The sequence below is a fragment of the Trichosurus vulpecula genome, chromosome 7, assembly GCF_011100635.1.
Source record: "Trichosurus vulpecula isolate mTriVul1 chromosome 7, mTriVul1.pri, whole genome shotgun sequence".
In the NCBI taxonomy this organism is placed as follows: domain Eukaryota; kingdom Metazoa; phylum Chordata; class Mammalia; order Diprotodontia; family Phalangeridae; genus Trichosurus; species Trichosurus vulpecula.
Window position 1 is genome coordinate 30,988,422 of NC_050579.1, and position 23,080 is coordinate 31,011,501.

Consider the following 23,080-nt stretch of genomic DNA (forward strand, 5'->3'; position numbering starts at 1 on the left):
AGGAAGGTATGACCCTTGTGGTTTTGGTCTTTTGTTTTGGAGTTTTTATTTTATTTTTAAAATTAAGTTTTTTTTCTCTGTATCTCAGATTTGTATTGAGTGCCAACTATTCACAGGATCATAGACCCAGAGCTTGGTTGAAGAGACCTCAGGGGTTACCTAGACCATCCTCTGCTCCTATTTTACAGCAGAGGAAGCTGAAGGTCAAGGGCTTAATTGATTTGCCCAAGGTAATAGGGCAAATGGTCAGTGGTCAGAGTATACAGCTCACATATATTACAACTTTGGAAAGGTCTTTTCCAAGGATGGAGGAAGGGAGGGAGGAAAGGGCAAACACACTGAATCCTATGCAGGCACATAACACTGCAGTTCCAGGACTTCACCAAGACACACATGAAGCAATTTGCCCCCAGGTTCCTGAGTGGCTCTGGGGCATTGAGGAAAGTCACAAATCCTGGCCCTCAGTTTCCTTCTCTGTAAAATGAGAGGGTTGGAAGCCAGGACTGGTTTATAAGGTCCCCCTTCCAGTTCTTTCATTCTATGAATTGACAGCAGGGGTTGGGGGAGGAATTTCAAGAAGGAGGCAAGTGCTGGGGTTGGGGAGTTGAGATCCTTCAGCTTTCCCTACCCGGGCGGGGGCGGGGGCGGTGTGGCGCGGCGGGGAAGAGCCTCTCTGCTCTTGGTCACTAAATACCTCAAGGAGCCTCCCCTTGGAGCTGAAGTCCTAGTCTACGGACAGGTGGGAAGGGACAATGAGGCACTCTCCAAAACAGAGCTGGGGTAGGCAAGGGCAGGCCAGGACCTCAGGGGTCCTGAAGCTGATACAAATTCAGGAGGAGGCAGGCCCTGGGAGCTTTCCAGAGCGGAGGGGACTAGGCTCTGGGGCTGGGAGAAACTGGGCTGTACAAGGAGGAGGAAGTCCTGGAGGAATGTGGAAGGGGAGGGGGAGAGAGGAGAAGCGGGCAGATGGGGTGCAGTGGAGTGCTGGGGAAATTTAGCCCCGGAGGTGGGAGATGGTACCGAGGTGTGGGAGAAGGCGGCTTGGCAGATCCTAGCTGACATTTACATAGTGCCATAAGAGCAGGGATGGGAGGGGATGGATGATTCAGGAGGAGGGGCTCCACGGCGGTGACGGGAGGACCAGGGGGCGGGGACCGTGCTCTAGAACCTGCCCCTTCCGCAACTCTGGGCAGGGCCATGGCTGGGACTGGACGGGAGTCCGGTGCAACGGAGAACGCGGGTTTTGGAGATTTGAGCGACTCGGAGTTCCCCGACTTTTCGGAGCTAGGGTGAGAGGTGATCTGCCCGTGGCGGGGGGGAAGGTAAAGGGACAGGGATCATAGTCTAGAACCCCCGGGGCCTGGGAGAGATGAGCGCAGGCTTCACCTGGAGGGAGCGGAACCCCCGCCAGCTCACCTCCGAAACCCTGGGACGCAGGATGCGCTTAGAGAGAAAGGCGAGAGTCGCGCTAAAACCAGAGAGTGGACTTGATGCTATGTTAGCTTTTTCTCTCCCCATCTCTCTGTCTCTGTCTGTCCGTCCATGCGTCCGTCCGTCTGTCTGTCTGTTTGTCTCTCTCCTTTCTCTTTGTCTCTATCTCTCTCTCCATCCCTCACCTCTCTATCCCCCCCCATCGCTCTCCCCCTTCCCCCATATCTATGTCTGTCTCTCCCCCTCATATCTCTCTCTTTGTCTCTCCTTCTCTATCATGTCTGTCTCCGTCTCTTTTTCTTTCTCGATCTTTCTATCTCTGTCTCTCCTCAGCCCTGTCTGTCTTTGTTGTTTTCTCCTCTCTTTCTCTCTCTGTACGTCTGTCCTCAGTCTGTCTTTCCTCCCTCCCTCCTCCTCCTCCTCTCTGGCTCTTGCTCTCTTCATATGTTATCATTTCCCCGGTGTCATGGTCCCCTTAGAGAATGAAGGACAAACACAACAACAGCCTATGGACTCTTGCTCTCTTCATAGACATGGGAGGTGAGGGAGTAGGGTTTACTCTGACCCTCAGTGGCTTCAAGTCATCAGGCTCCTGAAAGAATTGGAAAGTATACACGCTGAACCACTGGCTTAAAAGTAGTGGGGACTCCTTTCCTGTAAGAGGTGGGAAGCTACAGGTGTGGAATGTTACCTACTCTGTCAGGCACCATGAATGCTTTGGTGGATTTTGCTGGTTTCTTGGATTTGGAGTCAGAGGACTCTAGGTTCAAACTGAAATTCTGCTGCTTGGCACTGCCTGTGTGACCTTGAGCAAGTCACTTTAATTTCTCCTGACCTCAGTTTCTTCATATGTAAAATGATAGGGGTGAACTAACTAATCCTTGAGGTTCCTTCCTCTTCAACGAACTGGTGCGTGTTTAATCTTTGTTCCTGGGTAAGACAACCTAGCAAGAGAAGGCAGACAAGATAGATTTGAAAATGAATGTGATGCAAAAGCAAAAAAGCAATAGCAAAACTTTTTTTAAAGGAGTGGTTCTACTAAGCCTATACCTCCAAAAGTTCAAAGACAGAGGAAGAGGACCCATATATACAAAAATATTTATAGCAGCTCTTTTTGTGGTGGCAGAGAATTGGAAATTGAGGGGATGCCCCATCAACCCGGGAGTTGTTTGTTGGTTATAGTATATGATTGCCATGGCATGTTATTGTGCTATAAGAAATGATGAGGAGAGGGGTTTTGGAAAGACCTAGGGAAACTTGTATGAACTGATGCAAAGTAAAGTGAGCAGAACCAGGAGAACAATTTACACAGTTAACAGCAACATTGTAAAGACAATCAACTTCAAAAGATTTAGGAATTCCAGTTGTCACAAAAAGCAGCCACAATTCCAGACTCAAGATGAAACAGGCTATCTACCTCCTGATGGACTCAGTGCAGATGGAGATAGTTTTTGGACATGGCCAATATGAGAATTTGTTTTGCCTGAGTCCGCATGTTTGTAATAGGGGTTTTGTTTTTCTTGCTTTCTCAATTTGGGGGCAGAGGAGAGGTTGGAGAGAGAAAAGGCAGATCTCTATTTTAAAAGTTAATTTGAATATAAAACAAAACAACAACAAAAGTGGTGGAAGATGGAAGAATTGTTGTTTCAGGACAAGAGATAGGCAGATGTCCAAGTTTTGAAAATACAGAAGGTAATTGTCCAAACTATAGTCCAATGAATTTGGCTTGAACAGTCTTGACATAAGTATGTGATTTTTGAGCCTTTAAGACACAGAACTCGTTCTCAGGAAGCTCTAACATGGCTTCATCAACAACAAACAGAGTGTGCCCCACTAACCTAGTTTTCTAAAGTGGTAGACAAAGGGAATTCTGTAAAGTCTGGACCAGAGTTAGTTAGTAACCTGAGAGCTGTGAACTTGTTTTTAAAATACTTTGGTAACTGAATTTCAATAGAATGGTTTTCCTTTGTCATCCTGTATATTTTATTTTATGCATTGAAAAACATAATTCTGAGAAGGGGCCCATGGGCTTACCCAGACTGCCAAGGGTGGGAAGTGGTGTCCATGACACAGAAAAGGTTCAGGATATGACCATTGTTTAGAGATATTTGAAGGGCTATCATGGAAAAGAGAGATTAGAATTAATTCATTTGGACCCAGAGAAGAGAACTAGCCACATTGGATGAAAGTTGCAGAAAGTCAGATTTCAGATTCATTACCTGAAAAACTTCCCAATGGTGTTTCCACAATCCAGCTAGCAGCTTCTGTGGGGGTGTAGGATCCACCCACAGCCAGCACCCAGAAAGCTGCCGGCATGCTGGGAAAGCACAGGTTCTTTTGATCTGCTTTAATAAGGAAAGCAAGTGAAGGGGGTTGACAAGTTTACTTTAATCCAGCATACCAACAGCATTCACTTAGTTCAGGGGAAAAATCCAGCACCCTGAACTTCAGAACAAAATACAAACAAATTACAAATATCAACAGACAGACTCAATACAATTCATAGTTACCAACATCTAGGTTCAGCTCGGGAGCTCAGAACAAGGGCTGGCCCAGAGTCACATGCCACCACTAAGGAGGAGCTCCAAAGAACAGACAGCCAATCCCTGGTTTTTATATCTTTTTCAGCGTTGGGGGTGAGTCACACATGTAACTCACCCACGTGACCTAGAATCGTCACAAAGAGGTGGACTTATACCCGAGTGGTCTAAAAGCCTCTTCTCTCCCAGATGTGTAAACTAGACCCTCCCTGGAGTTAGCCCCACCTTGGGCCCCACCTTAGTTGCCAATCCACACCCACTAAGGTTTTACACCTAATAGGGGTTTGGACCTGGGGCTCAAAGGGAACAAAAGCCAAACTATTCAAGGGCACTTGTTGAACTAAGTACTAAGGAGCCCATTTTTGGTTACCAACACAAATGGTGAGAACTATTCCAAGTGCAATGAATTGCCATGAGGGGTAGTGAGTTCCCTGTCCCTGGAAGTCTTCAAATAGATTTTGGATGACCACCTGTTAGGGATATTGTAATGGGACTTGGTCTTGGAAGTCCCTTCTGATTCTGAGAGACAATCTCCTTCCTCCGAATTTCCCTATTGTTGTTGAGGGCACAACTATCCTTCTAGTCATGAAGGTTCACACCCTCAACAGCATCCTCAACTCTCCTCTGTCAATCACCATATAGCCAATCAGTTGCCAAACCTTCTCATTTTCTCCGCAGCATTTCTGACATGTGCCCCTTCCTCTTATCGTACAGCTGTCATCTTAGCACAGGCCCCCATTGTTCATTATCCTTCAATTAGATAACTGCAGTCATTTTTACATAACTTTTATTTTATTTTTTCAGTTAACAAACTTTTTTTTCTATTTTTGCATCTCCCATTTGAAAAAAAAAAAGAAAACCCTTGTCACAAATATTCATAATCAAGGAAAACAGATTCCTACACTAGCCATGTCTAAAAATATATGTCTCATTCTTCATCGTGAGTCCATCAACTCTTTATTAAGGGATGGGTAGCATGTTTCTTCATTGGCCCTCTGGCATCATGGTTAGCCATTAACATCTGTCAAAATTCCCAAGATTTTAAAATCATTTGTCTTTACAATGCTGTCATTATACAAATTGTTCTATGGATTCTATTCACTTCACTCTGCTTCAGTTCATACAGATCTTCCCAGGTTTCTCTGCAGTAGTCCCTTTTGTTATTGCTTATGGCACAGTTATATTCTGTTACATTCCTCTATCATGATTTGATCAGCCATCCCCCAATTGATGAGTATCCTCTAAATTTCTAGTTCTTTTGCCACTACAAAAAATACTATAAATATCTTTGCCACTAAAACCTAATACTATAAATTTTTTGTGCATATGGCTCCCTTTTCTCATTCTTTGATTTCTCTAAGGTATAGGTTGAGTCAAAGGGTAGAGTTGAGTGACTTTTGGGGTGTAGTAGATTGAAATTGCTTTCCAGAATGGCTAGACCAATAATTCACAGCTCTACCAACAGTATACTAATGTACCTGTTTGCCCACAGCCCTTCCAGCATTTGCCTTTTTCTTTTTGTATTGTCTTTGTAAATCTAATAATGCTGTGGTGTACTCAAATCTCTGGACCCTCCAATCTATCTTTCAGTCAACTGCCATTGTGTTGTTCCTAATACCTGGCATGTTTGACCATATCACTCCTATACTCAGTGGCTCCATATTATCTCCAAGATCAAATGTATAGCCTTTTTTTTTTGGTGGTGGTGGTAGTGGGGTACATTTAACATTTTTCACAACTTGGCCCCTTCCTACTTCTCCAGTTTTCTTACACTTTACTTCCCTTCCCACAGAATCCAGCCCTTTTGGCCAACTGCTTTTTCTGGAACATGACACCCCTCCTATCTCTGACCCTTTTCTACAGCTGCCTGTCTCCTGTGCCTAGAATGCACTCTATCCCAATCTACACCTTCTAGAATCTCTGGCTGTCTTTAAGATTCAGCTTAAGCACCACCTCCTCCAAGAGGTCCTCTCAGCTGCTGTTATTGTGCCTTCTAAGGGTACCTTCCATCTGTTCTGCATTTATCTTGTATATTCTGATTTATACATTTGGTCTCCCCATTTAGACTGTAAGCTCTTTGAGGGCAGGTGCTGTTGTTTGCTTTTTTTCTGTATCCCTGCATCTTACACAGTGCTTGGCACATAGTAATCGATTAATAGTAAATGCTTGTTGATTGATTGATGACATTTCTTTTGTGCCTTATCGTCCTGAAGTGAGGTGGGTATCGAGTAGGTACTGAAGACAGACAGGTGTATTCACTTATTCATCTAATCCGGCATCCATGTACACAGTCAGGTACACCCAAAAATACAGACATTCCCAGGCTCTCCCATATGGTACAGGCCCATACCAAGCCTTTCCCAGAAAGAATTTCCTCTCCCTCCTTGAGCTCTCCCCCATCCCCCAAGGGCAAGGACACTGAGGGTGTTGGATTTCAGGTCAGAAGTCAACAAATGATTGACCTCCAACACTCACTTTTATCTGGTGTCTTAACAAAGTGCTTTTCTCACAACAACCCCTTGAGGTAAATAGTGCGAGTGTTTCTATTACCATTTTACAAAAAAGAGAAACTGAGGCTCAGTTAAGTGGCTTGTCTGTGGTCATATCACTAATAAATGTCAGAGTCAGCATTGGAGCCCATGTTTTCCAGACTCAGCCTAGCACTGCATATTTCAGTTATGCCATGCTGCAAAGCTGGGGGTGGGAGTAAGAAGCTTGGATGTGTGGGAAAGGAATGAGCATTTATTAAACACCTACTGTGTGCTAAGCACTTTATAGATATTATCTCCTTTGATCCTTACAACAGCTTTGAGAGACAGGTGAAGAAACTGAGACATAAAAGCTAAGTGACATACCCAAGGTGATACAGCTAAGTTTCTGAGGCCAAATTTGAACTAAGGTCTTCCTGACTCTAGGCCCAGCACTGTATTCAGTGTGTCACCCAGCTATATCTGGCTGGAACCTCAATGTTGTCTATTTTCAGAGACATTGAAGAACTTGGGAGCCAACCTGGCTCCTCTTCAGGAAACCCCAGAAAGGAAGTGGACCCAGAGGGGCCATGGAAACGGAAGCGAGAGGCAGATGCCCTGACGCCCATGGAGAGGTTCCACCTCAGGTGCTTGTGGATCTCCGACCTGGCCACACAGAGCTGGTGTGAGCAGCAGATGGTGTACGGGAAGGAGCTTCCAGACTTCCAGTCGGCGGAGAAGGCTGCGGTGCTGAGTGCTGGAGCCAGTATCCACCTTGCCAGAGGTACGGAAGAGAGAGGAAGAGCAGGCCCGCAGCGTGGGGCCCGTGGCCCCCATCCACCAAGAAAAGCTGCATGTGGCCCTAAATGTGGATCATGGGTCTGGAGCCGGAAGGATCCTCAGGGCCGTCAAATCCAACCTCTAACTTTAGAGATCATGATAATGATAAAAGCAAGCATTTATATCATGCTTTAAGGTTTAACTCCTTTACATCAATTATATCTATTGGTCCTTACAACAACCTTGTGGGGTAGATGCTGTCAGGATCCCCATTTTACAGGTAAGGAAGCTGAGGGAGAGAGGGAGAGAGGTGAAATGGTTTGCCCAGGGTGGCACAGCTGGTCTTCTTCTATTACATTCTCTCTACCCCTAGCTGTCTACAGATGGGATTCTGAGGTCCAGAGAGGTTTTAAGCAACTTGTCCAAGGTCCCACAAGTGGTAAACAAGTCAGCAATGGGACTTGAATTCAGGTCCTCTTTCCCATGTTGAAGGAACATCTCACTTTTCTTTCTTTTGGGGGGGGTGGGAAGGCAGGGCAATTGGGGTTAAGTGACTTGCCCAAGGTCACACAGCTAGTAAGGGTGTCAAGTGTCTGAGGCCGAATTTGAACTCAGGTTCTCCTGACTCCAGGGCCGGTGCTCCACTCACTGCACCACCCAGCTGCTCTGACATCTCACTTTTTACAATTCATTTCTGTTGATGCTGAATCTGGGGATCTTGTGTTTCTCTCAGCCAGCACAGTACTGTGGTTACTGCTTATAAAACTGATCTTGGCCCCGGGAGATCTTCAGCTACCTTCCAAATCATAATAGTTCAGGAGATCTCTATGTTACCATATATATTATGTTCTATTGGCAATGTATTCGCATAAGGAGATTATGGACTGAGAGCTGGAAGGGACCTCACAGGCCACCTTGTCCTGCCCCTTCATTGTACAGAGGCCCGGGGAGATTGAGTCCATCACCAAAGATTACCAAAGTAGTAGACGTCAGGAGGAGGATTTGAACCCAGAGCCTCAAACTCCTTCCACAGTTCCAGGATGCTTCTTTTGTCCCAGTTAACATTGCAGCTGTTTTTGAGAGTCAGAGGTTTTTTAAAGAAAAGGTAGACCGGCCAGTGATATTAGAAGAGAGAGATTTGTATTACAGGAGGGTGCTAGACTTGGGGGGCGGGGGTGAGCAGGACCAATAAGAGGTGGCCAGAAGCAGGAGGCCCCAAGGATGGGGTTGGTATGGTGTGAGGACCCTCAGGCCATGACAGGAGGAGGGAGGAGTTCAGTGATGGCCCATGAGAGGCTGCCTCCGATGGATGGCTTGATGACCTGTGCACCAAGCTCTGAGCTTACTCTGAGCTCCATGCATGTTTCCAGGGTTGGTGGCTAGGACGCTCAGGTACCTTCAAGGTCAGAACGGCTCAGAGATGCAAATGAGGGCTGGGATTTTTGTGGGGGTGGGGTAGAGTCCGTGTCAGGTGTTTCTGATTGGTTACCCCACATATGATGTCATAGGCAGGGAAATGCTAGCAGCCTCCCTTAGGTACCACATGGCACTGGAAGATGTCAGCCTAGGGAAGATTCCAGATAATAGAGGGACCTAGAAAAGGGTCAAGGCAGAGGTCTCGGGCAAGAGGAGTGGACAGGCCTGTTTTAAGGCAGGCTAAACCCAGGGAATCATAGAGCTTAACAGGAATCCTCTTCTCTGGCCATTTTGGGTGTCTCCATATCACTGAGGACAACTTTCAAGGTCCAGATCCCTTGTCAAGAAACCCACTTATCTTTAAGAAAGTAGAAAATGGCCAGAGACATTTATCCCTTCTTTGAACCATGTCACAAGGCTCTTTATCTGCTTTATAATACAAGGTGCCCCAAAAGTCTTAGGGCAGTTTTAAGCTTTTGAACTTCCCTAAGACTTTTGGGATACCCTGTATTAATTATTATATAATATAACTAGAATATATCTGGTTCTTTAAGGTTTGCAAAACACTTTGCAAATATTATCTCATTTGATCCTCACAAGCCCCTCGGAGGAAGGTGCTATCATTATCCCTATTTTGCAGAAGCAGAAACTGAGGCAGACAGATGTTCAGTGACTTGCCCAGGATCACACAGCTAGTAACTGTTTGAGGCTGGATTTGAACTCAGGTCTTTCTGACCCCAGGTCCAGCGCTTTATCCATTGAACCACCTAGCTGCCAGAATTCCAAACCACTTGTTTCCTGAATTATGACGTATGTTCAGTGTACATCTCAGGCAGAACATCTCAGTTTCTGTTCACAGCAGAAATGAGTGATGATGCTTTGAGGTATGAAATGTGAAGGGCAAGGCTAACAGAAAGGGTCTTCTGGGCCCTGGCAAAGATAGATAAGCATGTCCTCTTCCTGAGGCAGCTAGGTGGCTCCATAGTGCACAGAGCACCAGGCCCGGAGTCAGGAATCTTCCTGAGTTCAAATCTAGCCTCAGATATTTATTAGCTGTGTGGCCCTGGGAAAGTCACTTCACCCTGTTTGCCTCAGTTTCCTCATCTGTAAAATGAACTAGAGAAGAAAATGGCAAACCACTCCAGCATCTCTGCCAAGAAAACCCAGAATGGGGTCACATAGAGTTGGACACAACTGGAAAATGACTGTCCTCATCCCATCTGTACGCTGGATGGCCCTAATTGGGTAAACTCTCTCTGCTGGATAGTTGGGCCCTGACTAGGACTACATAGACCCTGGGGGAATTTCTGTTGAGACCTTCTGTGTCCCCTCCAGCCCCATCTTCCTCAAGCCTATTCAGAGGCTCCTGCACCTTCTCCCATTCTCAAGTCTAGGAAACTCATTTATGCTGAGAAAGAGGGACAGAGACAAAGAGAGAGACAGAGAGGTCTTTGAGATGAGGGATGGAGGTCTGGATTCTCCCTAGTGTGAGGAGAGAGGAACAGAAAGTGCCCAACACTAACCTCTTCCTTCCTTCAGAGCTGGAACTCCATGACCTTGTGAACATCCACACCTCCACTAAGGAAGATGTCTGGGCAGTGAAGCTGCTGAATATTCTATGTATGATACCCATCTTACAGTCAGGTAAGGGGACTTAGTAATACAGATCCAGAGCTGGAAGGAGTGTCAGGGGCAAGTAAGTCTGACCCTTCTCATTGTAGATGGAGGAAGGGATGGGCAGCAGCCTTCCCTTGAGTGGGCTACATTGGTTTCAGCTGTTAAAGTTCTATGAGCTAGATTGAAAAAAGACAGCATCAATGTGAAGAATTCAGAGACAAATAGAAAGACCTATGTGAACTGATGCAGAGCAAAGTAAGCAGAACCAGGAAAGGAATTTACATGACAACTACAACATTGTAAATGGAAAGAGCAAAAAAAAAAAAAAATGAAACTGAGTGCCTTGTAGTTGTAGTGACGAAGCTTGGCCCCCAAGAAGAGTGATAAGATGCTGCCTTCTCCCTCCCTTGCAGAAATGGTACCATAACTGTGGAACATGGCTGTTCTGGGCCAAGCCTGACTCAGACCAGTCCAGTTGTTCAGGCTTGGGGTGGGGACTATGCTAGACACTTGAAGAATCTAACATTTAATAGAAAAGACGTTTACTCAACAACTATATGATAAAACTCTTCAGTAATAATAATGATGATGATGTTGGTAGTAGTTAACATTTATATAGTGCCTATGACATGCCAAGCCCTTTATAAATATTACCTCAACAGCCTTAGGATGTATTTTGCATTTTACAGATGAGGAAACTGGGGTAGACAGAGATTAAATGACTTGCCTAGTGTCGAACAATTAGTGTCTGAGGCTAGATTTGAACTCAGGTCTCCCTGACTTCAGGCAGAGTGCTCTATCCACTGTGTCACCTAGCTTGCTACAACAAGCAAGGAATTTATTTAGTTGGGCACAGCTACCCTGCCTCCAAATTTGCCAAGGTGGACACTAGTTTTGAGCATATATGAAACCCAAGATGTCACTGACTCCTCATGCTCTGGGCTTTTGTACCTAAGTTCAGGAAGTCTAACAGTTATACATAGAAAAGGAAATTATCTTTCCCATTTATGGATAGGGAAGGAGTATATAACCAAACAAGAGATAGAGAAGATCACAGAAGATGAAATGGACAATTTTGATTACATAAAATTAAGTTTTGCACAGTTAAAAGCAATGCAGCTAAAATGAGAAAAGAAGCAGGTAACTGGGAAAAAAATCTTTGCAATAAGTTTCTCTGAAGGTCATAGATATACAAATATATACACATACACCCATTCCTATATATGTGTGTATCTGTGTGTATATATGTGTGTGTGCGTGTGTGTGTGTGTGTGTGTGTACACACAAATAATGCTGCTAGGAATATTTTGGTATGAATGAGTCCTTTCTGTCATTGAACTCATTGAGAGTATTAGCCAGGAGTGGGACCCCTAGGGCAGATAAATCAAAGGGAATAAACAATTTAGTTTTTTCTCAATTTATTCATTATTTTCTCCAATAATGAGGAACGAATTTCTTAATGAAGATGCTAAGTCCTTTAGACTGTTACTTGTGATTCGAAGGCACCTGCCAAGGTCCCTGTCTGCTTTTTCTCTCTTTTTTATTAAAATTGTATTGATTGGAGTGGGGGCGGGGTGGGGTCTATCACTTTCATTTCCAGAAATATTCCTCTGCTTTCCCTATCCTGAAAGCCATCCCATGAAACAAATAATAACAAAGAGGGGTATAAAAGGCAATTGAGCAAAACTGACTAATACCTTGACCCAGTCTGATAGTATGTGCAGTGTTCCACACCTGTAGTCCCCTCTACCTCTGCAAAGAAGGGAAGTAGATGCATTTTCTCATTTTAGTTGCCAGGCCTGCTCATTATAATCACACAACAGTCAGTTTCAATATTTTTTCATAGTTGTTCTTTCTATTTACATGATCATATCATTTGCATATTGCTTTCCTGGTTCTCCCTGTTTAGTTTGCATCAGTTCATATAAGTCTTCCCTATGCTTTTCTGTATTCTTCCTATTTGTCATTCCATTATTTTGCTCCCCAATTTGTTTGACCGTTCCTCAGGTGATGGCTACCTACTTACCTTTTCACTATAGAAACTCCCCAAAGAACCATTCCTACTTTTGTCCCACGTTTCCAAGCTATCATTTAGAAGGAAACAGAGGAGATGCTATTTACATGAAGAGGCATAGGGCTCTGAAGACACCTCCCTGTGTCGGGGTTTGTTTGTTTTTTCCTTTGTGACCACTGTGAGGAATCAGAGAAGCCCCAGGCCAGGGGGAGAATAAATGGATTGCCTGGGAGTGATGTCACTTTCTGTTCTCTGACAGGTGGGACAATCCGGGAGTTCCCAGTCTTTGGGGAAGTAGAAGGGGTGTTCTTGGTTGGGGTAATTGATGAGCTGCACTACACTTCAAAGGGGGAGCTAGAACTGGCTGAGCTGAAAACTCGCAAGCGACCCATGATGCCATTGGAGGCTCAGAAGGAAAAGGACCGTTTCCAGGTGTGTGCGTGTGGCAGAATCATAGATATTAGAGTTATAGATTCAGAGGAGGAAGGGACCCCAGGGGACATGGGATTATAGCACCCTTGATCTAGAGCTAGATTGAACCTGAGGCCATCCTGTCCAACCCCCTCATTTTTAGAGGAGGAAAGTGAGGCATGGGGTAATTTTTGCCCAATCCTCTAATTTTACAGATGACAAAACTGGGGCCCATATAGGTCATAGGATCACAGATGTAGAACTGGAAGGAGTCTAATCCAATCACCTTCTTTTACTGCAAAGGAGACTGAGATCCAGAGGTGAATTAACTTGCCCAAGGTCATCCAGAAGTTAAGTGGCACAACTAGTGTGCCAACTTCACATTCAGCCCTGTCTTCTCTACTCCATCATACCTGAGAATCCTGGGGTGAGAAGGAATTCATCAAGTCCAGGTCACTTGTTTTACAGGCAAGGAAGCCAAGGCCCCAAGAGGAAGATACGCCTTGCCTTTGGTCACGTAGACAATTAGGAGCAGAGCTGGGACTAGAACCCAGGCCTCTTGAGAGCCAGGTCACATCTATTTCTACTATCTTAGACCCTCAGGGGGTCTTCTTTGAGGGTAAATTCTTGGTGACTGACTCAGCCAGCTGAATTCCTAGAGCTAACTATAGGGTCATAAGGCTCCCAGAATATGACTGATCAAAAAACCTGAATACCATTCTATAGGAAATGGTACAAGAAAACAGCCCAGAACTTTTTTTTTTTAGATTTTTAAATTTTTAGTTTACAACACTCAGTCCCACAAGTTTTTGAGTTACAAATTTTCTTCCCCTCCCTTCCCCTTCCCCCTCCCCCCAAGACGGCGTGGAATCCGATATATGTTCTACATATACCTTCACATTAAACATATTTACACAATAGTCAAGGCCTAATGCCCAGAACTTTTGAATGCAGATAAGAAGGTATTGATTAACTAATCCACAGATCATCACCAGAGAAAAACTCCACTCTTGAAACTCCAAAGCATGTATAGCTCTACACACACACACACACACACACACACACACACACACACACACCAGACATATATACATACATATATTTCGTTAATTTTAGTTATACATACATATGCATGTATTATATTATACATCATTAAATATATAGATATTTATGTATAAATATCTATATATAATATACAACTATATAGTATGTATACTGTATATGTAAATATACTATATATTTCATGATGTCTAATATAATCATGTATAATTATATATGACCTACAATGTACACATATAGAGTATATATTTAACTATATTGTAGAATATTAGAATATATACATATAATATATATCTAGTGTGTGTTAACATAAGTGCATCTATAATACATTGTAGGTATATAGACTTGTATAGCACATATATTTAACTCTATGTAATCTAATCCACGTATATATACTCTAGATACAAACTATCCATATGTGGTAGTTAAGTGTCATAGTTCCAGCGCCCAGCTGTTTCCAAACCATATTGCCTGCACTCTGGCCCTGCTCTTCCTACCCCTCCTTTGGAACCTAGACTCTGCCCCTGGGACCGTGGGCTCTGAGAAGTAAGCCCAGAACCAGGCCTCCATGTCAGTGCTCAGCCATTGCCAAACCATCCACTTGAGTATGTTCTCCCCTTCCTCCCTTTCTGGTTGCCCTTCTTGCGTTGTTTTCTCCCATTAGAATGTAAGCTTCTTGAGGGCAGGAACCATCTTGTTTGATTATATTTGTGTCTTCAAGTCTTCGTACTGCACCAGGTACATAATAAAGGGCTTTATAAATGCTTTTTCATCATCATTCACTCAAAAACAACACGTTGCAAAAAGGCAGGATGAAGGGCTGGAGCTGTGAAGGAACTCGGATTTGAATCATGCAGGTTTATTTTGGAGTCATGGAGAAATTCTCAAAGCAAAGGAACTCAAGCTGCAAACCAAAATAACTTCTGCAAAGCTGAAAATAATCACCAACACAGAGAAATGGATGTTCAGCAGAAGAGGGATGGTTGAGGCATTCTCGAAAAAACCAGAAAAACCCACCCACTAAAGTGAACTGAATATTTGGTTTGCAAACGGTCCAAAAAGGCAAATGCTAGAAAGATAGATGGGCAGTGAAGTGGCACCGTCGTGCACAGAGCGCCAGGCCCAGAGTAAGAAGAGTAGGTTCAAATCTGTCCTCAGACACTTACTAGCTGTGTGACCCTGGGCAAGTCACTCAACCCTATTTGCCTCAGTTTCTTCATCTGTAAAATGAGCAGGAGAAGGAAATAGCAAAGCACTCCAGTATCTCTGCCAAGAAAACCCCAAATGGGGTCCCCATAAAACTGTCCAACAACTGAAAGATAGATAAGAACCATTATCAAGAAAAGGCAAAATTACCAAGTCTTCTGTCTTATCTATATATAGACTATTGAAACAGCTTATTGAGCTGTAAGTTAAAAGGAAGAGCAAAGAGCGGTCATCAAAGACAAAGGGGAACCAAGGAAAGCTTAAAGAATCAGGAGAAGATAAGGAGGAAAAACTGAATTATTCTTCTGTGGACTACACCTCATGACTCTCATATGTTTAGATCTGTATCTCTAGGGAGGGATAATTGGGAGGAATGGTTGGATAGGGGAGTGGGAAGGTAGGAGATAAGGTTGGGGGATGGTGTTGGAGATGCACCCCCACCCAGTCCAGAGTCTAGCAGAAGAGGGAAAGTCATTTCTTTAAACTCCGCAAGAATGAAGGCTGTGGGAGAATAGGTAAAAATCAATGGGGACAAATAACTGCCTCAAAAGAAGGAAGGAGGTTAAAAACCAATCCATAAGACAATACTGCATAAAACCTAATACATGAGAAGGAAATGGAGGGAAACAAACCTCTGCTAAAACTTTGAATATAGATGGATTAAACAATCCAGGAAGACCAAGAAAATGACAATGGATAAGAAAATAAAACCCAACATTTCACCTCAGGTAAGAAACAAGTCTAATGAAATGAAGAAACATGCTTTTTTCGAGTTTCCTGTTGACTCCAGGGCAGGCACTCTATCTACTGTGCCACCTAGCTGCACCAAGAAACATAATGAAAATGAGAAGAAAATTTACTGTGAATGAATGAATGATTGGATAGAAGAAAAAGTATTTTCTAAGTGTTTACTGTGTGCAGGACACTGTGCTGGGTGTTGGCGACACAAAGAGAAAAAGGGAGGTTTACTCTTTTGTCCATGATTTCATCCTGTCATTGAGGGAGATGATACAGAAAAGTAGAGTCAGCTGCAGAACTTATAGAAAACCCTAATGATACAGTGGTAGAGCTGGTGGGGATACCAATAAGGAAGCAGTCCCTGCCCCTCAGGAAGCTTACATTCTAATGGGAGAAAGCACACATCCGGAGGAGGGCAGTTTCAGTTTAGAAAGTCACAGGGATGGTAAACTGAGTCTTACTTTCTACTAGCAATGGCACCATTCATTTGGCCATTGTTCTGGAGCTGGACAGGGGAAGCAGCCAGGGGATTATTAAGCCTGCCTCGGCAGGGCTAATGGCAAGAAGAGGACCTGGGTATAAAAAGAAGGATGACGGGGGTCAGACAGATATCGTGGGCCAAGGGAAACATTCATCAATCAAGACAGCATGGGTTGGGTGGGAGTTCCAGAGCTGCCCAGGTTAAGTACCCCGGGCCTGGTCTGTAGAACCGATGGAGCAGCCAGAGCGTGTCAGGCCAGAGGATGGCCAAGACGTAGCTCGACAAGATGCATTTGTCAGATTAGTCCAGATAGGGAAGCCAGCTAGAGCCGGCAGGAATCCGATGATCAGTCTAGTCGTTAAGGGTTTTCTACGTGCCAGACACTGACTGTACTAAGCACACTGTGAGTTAATGATGACCTAGATTAGGGTGGCAGCAATAGGAGCCCAAAGGAAAGGACAGAAGAAAGACTTTTCAAAGCTGTCTTTGGTCATTCCGCCCTGACACCCTCCTGGAGGGGAAAATAGGCTTTTAGAGTCCAGAGTCTTTGTTAATGATAACGACTCACATTCATGGACTCACTGCTTTACTGCTCCCAAAATAATCTTCCGAAAGATCACTGTCTTGCTGAAGAATCTCTAGTCTGTCTCTGGAGTAAAATACAAACTCCTCTGTTTTAATATTTAAAGTCCCTTAAGGTCTGACTCTAGCCTGCCTTCCCAGATTTATTTCAATTGTTGTTATTCAGTCATTTCAGTCATGGTGACCCCATTTGGGTTTTCTTGGCGCAGATAGTAGTTTTACAGATGAGGAAACTAGGTACATAGGGTTAAGTGACTTGTTCAGGGTCATACAGCTAATGTCTGAGGCTGGAGTTGAATTTAGATCTTCCTGACTCCAGGCCCGCTCTTTCCATTGAACCACCTAGCTATCCCTTATTTCACATTACTCTCCCTCATATTCTCTTCTCCAGACCAGCAGCCCCCTTGCTATTCTGGGTGTGGAAAATTCCATCTTCCTATGCCTTTGAACAGACTGCTCCCCCATATCTGGAATGCCCTCCCCCATCTTTGCCCCTTAGAATCTCTACCTTCCATTCAAGGCCCAACTTATGGGTTGAGGTACCATCTTCTACAGACATTTTCTTAGATCCTTTCTGTGCCACCCCTACCCACCCCCATCCCCCAACTGTTAGATTTTTTCCTCCTCTGGAGAGAGGACTTTACATTTACTTGGGATTTATAGTATATTTCCTTATCTGTGTACATGTTTTATCAGCCTAATAGGCTATAAAGTCCTTGAGGGCAGGGACTGTTTTACTTTTTTTTGGGGGGGGGGGTGTATTGGGAGTTAAGTGACTTGCCCAAGGTCACACATCTAGTAAGCATCAAGTATCTGAGATCACATTTGAACTCAGGTCCTCCTGACTTCAGGGCTGGTGTTCTATCCACTGTGCCATCTAGCTGCCCCAAACTGTTTTACTTTTGACTTTGAATCCCCAACTCTATACGCTTAGTGGGTGCTTAAATAAATGCTCAGTTTGAACTGAATTGACAAAGTTCTCTCCCTACAACAACCTTGTTAGGTAGGGTATATATTATACCCATTTTACAGGAAACTGAGGCTCAAAAAAATTTTCATTCATGGTAAGTGATTCATCTAGGAGCAAACAGATTTTCCATTATCAGCCTGGCTCCGTGCAGGTCTGATAATTGCCCAACTGTGTTTTTTGGGTTGAGGCTGGTTCTGTTTGCCCTCACAACCTCCTCTCTTCCCTAGGTCAGCCTCTACAAATGTATCTTTGATGCCATGGTGCGGGGACAGGTGACATCTGCCAGCCTGGTTCACCACATGAAGCTTTCCCCAGAGCTATTGCTGGGGCCCCAAGTGCAGAGTCACGCCCGACAGGGGGGCTTCACTGCAAAGTCCTTTGGAGATCTCCTGGAGCTGACTTTCTTGTCCCTGACGCTGTCTGACCTCCCAGTTATTGACTCTCTGAAGATAGAGTATAGCCACCAGGAGACAGACACTGTGCTGGGCACAGAGATGGTGGTCTTTGAGGAGAAACAGGTGAGCTGAAGTGGAATCAGGTAGGGGAGCAGCTGCCCTGGCATAGCCCAAGTAGAGACATACAGCCCATTCCTTATCCTCCACATCTGCCTCAGCTGCAGTCACCATAGGGACCTGAACCCTCTGAACTGAGGGGGGCTAATTCAAAGTCCATTGAGGTTAGACAGGGAGGCAGAGGGGAAAGGGAGAGTCCAAAGATTGGGGATATATGAGGAATCAGGAAGGGGATAACACCTTTACTAGCCCATGGCACTCCATCTCCCACCTGGCTGGATCTCCCATGCATGGAGTACCCTCCCTCTTCCCCTCTTCCTCTTTACTTCCTCAGCTCAAGCACCACCCTTTACAGGAAGCCTTCCTTGATTTCCCCAATTGCTGGCCTAACTACCTTGCATTTATTTCATATTTATTCTGTACATTCTTGTATGTTTTTGCTTTTTTTTGGTACCCCAAGCATTTAGCACAGTACCTGGCATATACTAGGTGCTTAATAAATGCTAGTTGATTTATTTATTTGATTGATTTTATTTATTTATTGGTTGATTGATTTATTTAGTTGATTGACATATATGTTGCCTCCCCTAATGGAATAGAAGCTTCTTGAGAGTAGGGGTTGTTTCATTCTTTGTATCCTCACTGCCTTGGAGAGTGCCAGGCACACAGTAGGTGCTTAATAGCTGACTGATTAAGCATTTGATTGATATACATGTTGCCTCCCCTGATGGAATAGAAGCTTCTCTCCCTAGGAGAGTGCCTAACACACAGTAGGTGCTTAATAAATGCTTGTTGATTTATCGATTGATTGATATACATGTTGCCTCTCCTGATGAAATAGAAGCTCCTTGAGAGATGTTTCATTCTTTGTATTGATATCCCCAGCACTTAGTACAGTGCATGGAACACAGTAGGTACTTTATAAATGCTTGTTGATTTATCGATTGATTGATATACATGTTGCCTCCCCTGATGGAATAGAAGCTTCTTGAGAGTAGAGTTGTTTCATTCTTTGTAGTTGTATCCCTGTTGCTTAAGAGAGTGCCTAACACACACAGTAGGTGCTTAATAAATGCTTGTTGATTAATTGTAGCAGTGCTAAGCTCAATCTAAGCTAAGAAATATTTTTAAATGATTGTTATCTTTTGTTTTTACATCATCTTTATTTCCAAATAAATTCCTCCCTCTTCCCCTCCCCACTGAACATGCCTTGTAACAAAGAAGAAAGAAGGAATAAAGGCAGGTCAGCCAGACTAACATGGCAACTGAGTCTGACTGCACATACAGTATTCCACACCTCTAGGCCCCCATGTTTGCTAAGAAGGGAGAGAGATGCTTTTTCTCCTCAGTTCTTCAGGCCTAAGCTTCCACAAGCATTTATTAAGTACCTACTGTATGCAGAGAACTGTACTAGGCTTTATGAGAGATACAAGACAAAGTGAAAAATTGTGCCTGCCCTCTACATGTTTACATTCTATTAAGGTGGATATAACATGTCTCACCCACTTCTGTGTTGGATACTGGCAAGGGGGAAGAGGGGGAAACAAAGGGAAGAGGATAAGGTTTGTAAAGCCCTTGTCTCTCTAGTGTATCACCATCCCTGTTTTACAGATGGGGGAACTGAGGCTCAGAGAGCCAAAGTTACTCACCCAAAGTCACACAGCCAGTAAGCATCTGAGAATTCAAACGGAGGTCTTCCGGAATCCAATTTTCCACTCAACCACCTGGCCCTCAAGCTCCTCGTTAATTGTTTGGGGAGACAAGGTCCATGCCCGCAGAATGGCACGTGACATATAATCTAGTAACCAATTGTGCAATCCGGTCTCTGTGCTTTCGGAATTAGAAGAAAGTAGAGGCGTTTCCAAGGCCACTCTAGCCCATGCCCCTCTTCCTTCCCCTTCTTTTTCTAAAAAACAAGCTTTATGGATCCCTTTTGTTTTTACGTTCTTTTTCCTGGATAAAGCACCCCTCCCTCCCCCCCAAAATAAGCCGTCTTTTTTAACAAAGAAACATAGTTAAAACCAACTGATGTTGTGACTGTTTCTGACTGTACATGCAACATTCTGTACCTGTAATGCCCCTTCTCTTCCAAAAGGAGAAAATAGTTGATGGGGCAGGTTCAGACTTGCGATTATATATTATATATGTTGGGCATTTCCGGTGAGGAAGATTCCCTCCGCGGATGCCTATTCAGAACTTGCCTAGAACATGTAGTTTTAGAGGGTTGTCTGGGGCACTGACAGGCTAAATGAGGCTTCCTTTGTCCCTCAGATGCTTCTGTGTCAGTCCTGACTTGAACTCGGGTCTTCCTGATTCTGAAGCCAGCCCTCTGTCCTCTGTGCTCCCCCTCATCCTCCTGTCTCTCTGTCTCTATCTCTATTTCTGTCTGTCTCTGTCTCTCTTTGTATATCTCCTTTTTTATCTGTCTCTGTTTTTATTTCAGTCTGTTTCTCTCTCTCTCTCTCCTTCTTTGTTTGTCTCTCTGTCTCTCATTTCAGAAGGGGAGGTTTCCCCTTCACCAGCCATTCTGGGATGGTCATTACATAATGTACCATGTAAAGAGGCCTGGCTTCAAATCTTGCCTTTAATGCTTACTGCCTGTGTGACGTTGGCCAAGTTATTTAATGTCTCTGGGACTCAGTTTTCTAAAGAGCCTCAGTGGCACCTTCCCACTCTGTATTCAGGATCCTGGGGTCTGAATGGACTGACAAGTAGTTGAGAAAAGAGCCAGACTGGAGCAGGCTTACCTCTAGTTTTCCTTGGTTTTGTCCCTGCAGGTGAGGGACAAGCTTCGACACCAGCTCAAGTACTGGACAGGACTCAGGGAGCCCCAGGGAGTGGACGTGAAGGAGGCTTGGAAGTGCCGGATGTGTGACTACGCTGCCATCTGTGAATGGAGGCAGAGCGGAGGGACTAAGACGTTGACCCAGGAGCAGCATGCCAAGAAGATGACCAAATGAAGGGACCAGGCCAAGCCAGAGGGCTGGAAAGACCCACCGAAGCCTGCTCCCTCTAGTCTGAGAGGAGTCTTTGGCCGTCCCTGACCAAGAGCCCCACGGGAGGGGTTGTTGGCTGGGGAGAAATTGTGGGCCTGACTTTGGGGGCACGTTCATTTTTGCCCCACAGCACTGCTTGATTTTTTGGGCTCTGGCTCCTTGCAGATTCACAGCAGGGGCCTCAGGGATTATGGGAAACCAGATTCTCCCTTTTCTCAGGGATGAGTGTGGAGGAAGGGTCTGGCTCCTCTACCAGAGTTCTGCTGCCCTCATCGTGGACACATCCTGGAAGGGGCTGCTCAGTGACTGCCCAAGAGGCCTTTTGTGACGGCAGGGGCAGAGGAGGCCACGCACTGGGAGGAGTTGGAGCTTTTTTTTTTTCCTTAAAGAAAATTCTGCTTTCCTGTTCTTCCCCAATAAAGACTTTTTGATTTTTTCCAAAGCAGAAGGGCTGGTGGCTCCCCAGTAACCAACTTCCCCAAAGTCACATGCCAAGTCAGCATAGGGTTGTGGCCATGAGCCAGGTCTCCCAAATGTGATGCTGTAAATGAGGGATGTCCTTGGGGCAATGGCAGCAGCCAGCCTGGCCCTTCTACGTCAGCGTCTGCTTTTCTTTCATAAAAACTTACTGCTGTCCTTTGGATTTATGTCACTTGCATTTCCCAATCTGCTTTTCTCCCTTCCCCAAGAGAATGACCCTTTATAACAAAGAATAAAAAAGAAAGGAGAGGGATGTGAACACATCAACCAAGTATGATGAGACATTCAGTATATCCACCCTCAGCCCCTTTCCTAAGGAAGGGACTACATTTTCTCCTCTTCTTTGGGATGAAGTTTCAGCATTACAATTATATAGCCTTCAGTTTGGGCTTTTTACCTTCTTGCTTACTCCCTCCCTTCCTTCCTTCCTGTCTCCCTCCTTTTCTTCTTTCCTTGACCCTTGCCTTCCTACTTCAGCACTCATGGACCTGATCCCTAGGCCGGTTCTCCCCTCCCTAAGCAGCCTGGTGGTTCCCCCACCCAGGGGCCCACTATAATGAATGAAATTCTTCACCATGCCCCAGAAGTTTTTTATTTTCCACACCCATCTGAATCAGTACCTTTCATTCTAGGAAGGAGGTGCGACAGGAGTTACTTTTCCCATCTGATAGAGGTAGAAATAGAGGGGAGGAAATAAACATTTATTAAGTATGTGCCACTGAGCTAAACACTTTTCAAATATGAATTGATTTGATCCTCAAAAAATTATAGAATTATCATAATAATAGCCAAGACTTTATATATTGCTTTTAAAGTTCATAGAGCACTTTAAAGAAATTATCTCATTTGATCCTCACAACCACTCTGGAAGGTAGGTGCTTTTATTAGCCCATTTTACAGGTGAGGAAGCTGAGGCAGAGGTGAAGTGACTTGCCCAGGATCACACAGCTAGTCAGAGTCAGAGGTGGGATTTGAACTCAGGTCTTCCGACTCCAAGGCCAGCACTCTTATTCATAGAGCTGCCTACGTGTGGCAATATACATAAAGTGCTTTGCAAACCTTAAAGTGTTCTATAAATGGTATCGTCACCATCCCATTTGATACCTGGGAGGTAGGTGCTTTGGGGGATTAGAAAGGTTGGAGACTTGCCCTGGGTTACACAGCCAAGTCTTCCTGCCTCCAAATCTGTCCCATCTCATTTCACAACTTTATTCTTGTTATCCCAGCCTGGGCCTCCACGGGACCTTCCAGACAGGGACTGGATGGGACTCCTCACTAGGGGCATGCTGGGTGTCCTGCAGTTACAGGAGGCTGGTGGGCTGGTTTTCAATGATTCACAGGCTGAGGTTGATGCCTTTGGGACACGACAGTTTGCAACA

At 44.6% G+C, this 23,080-nt stretch overlaps 1 protein-coding gene across 1 annotated transcript; it reads left to right on the plus strand.

The window, feature by feature from the left end:
* The first annotated feature begins 1,197 nt into the window (after positions 1-1,197).
* EXO5 (exonuclease 5) lies at positions 1,198-21,584 on the plus strand. Its single transcript, XM_036768540.1, has 6 exons — positions 1,198-1,289; positions 6,955-7,223; positions 10,175-10,279; positions 12,526-12,698; positions 17,941-18,231; positions 21,003-21,584. The coding sequence occupies exons 1-6, from the start codon at positions 1,198-1,200 to the stop codon at positions 21,183-21,185; spliced, it is 1,113 nt and encodes a 370-aa protein (XP_036624435.1). The 3' UTR covers positions 21,186-21,584.
* The last annotated feature ends 1,496 nt before the right edge of the window (positions 21,585-23,080 follow it).

Bases quoted from the DNA above. Each gene is read 5' to 3' on its own strand.
- EXO5 (XM_036768540.1), top strand. From the start codon at position 1,198: ATGGCTGGGACTGGACGGGAGTCCGGTGCAACGGAGAACGCGGGTTTT. The intron at 7,224-10,174 runs GTACGGAAGAGA...TCCTTCCTTCAG, and splicing joins CAGTATCCACCTTGCCAGAG to AGCTGGAACTCCATGACCTT. The intron at 12,699-17,940 runs GTGTGTGCGTGT...TCTCTTCCCTAG, and splicing joins AGGAAAAGGACCGTTTCCAG to GTCAGCCTCTACAAATGTAT.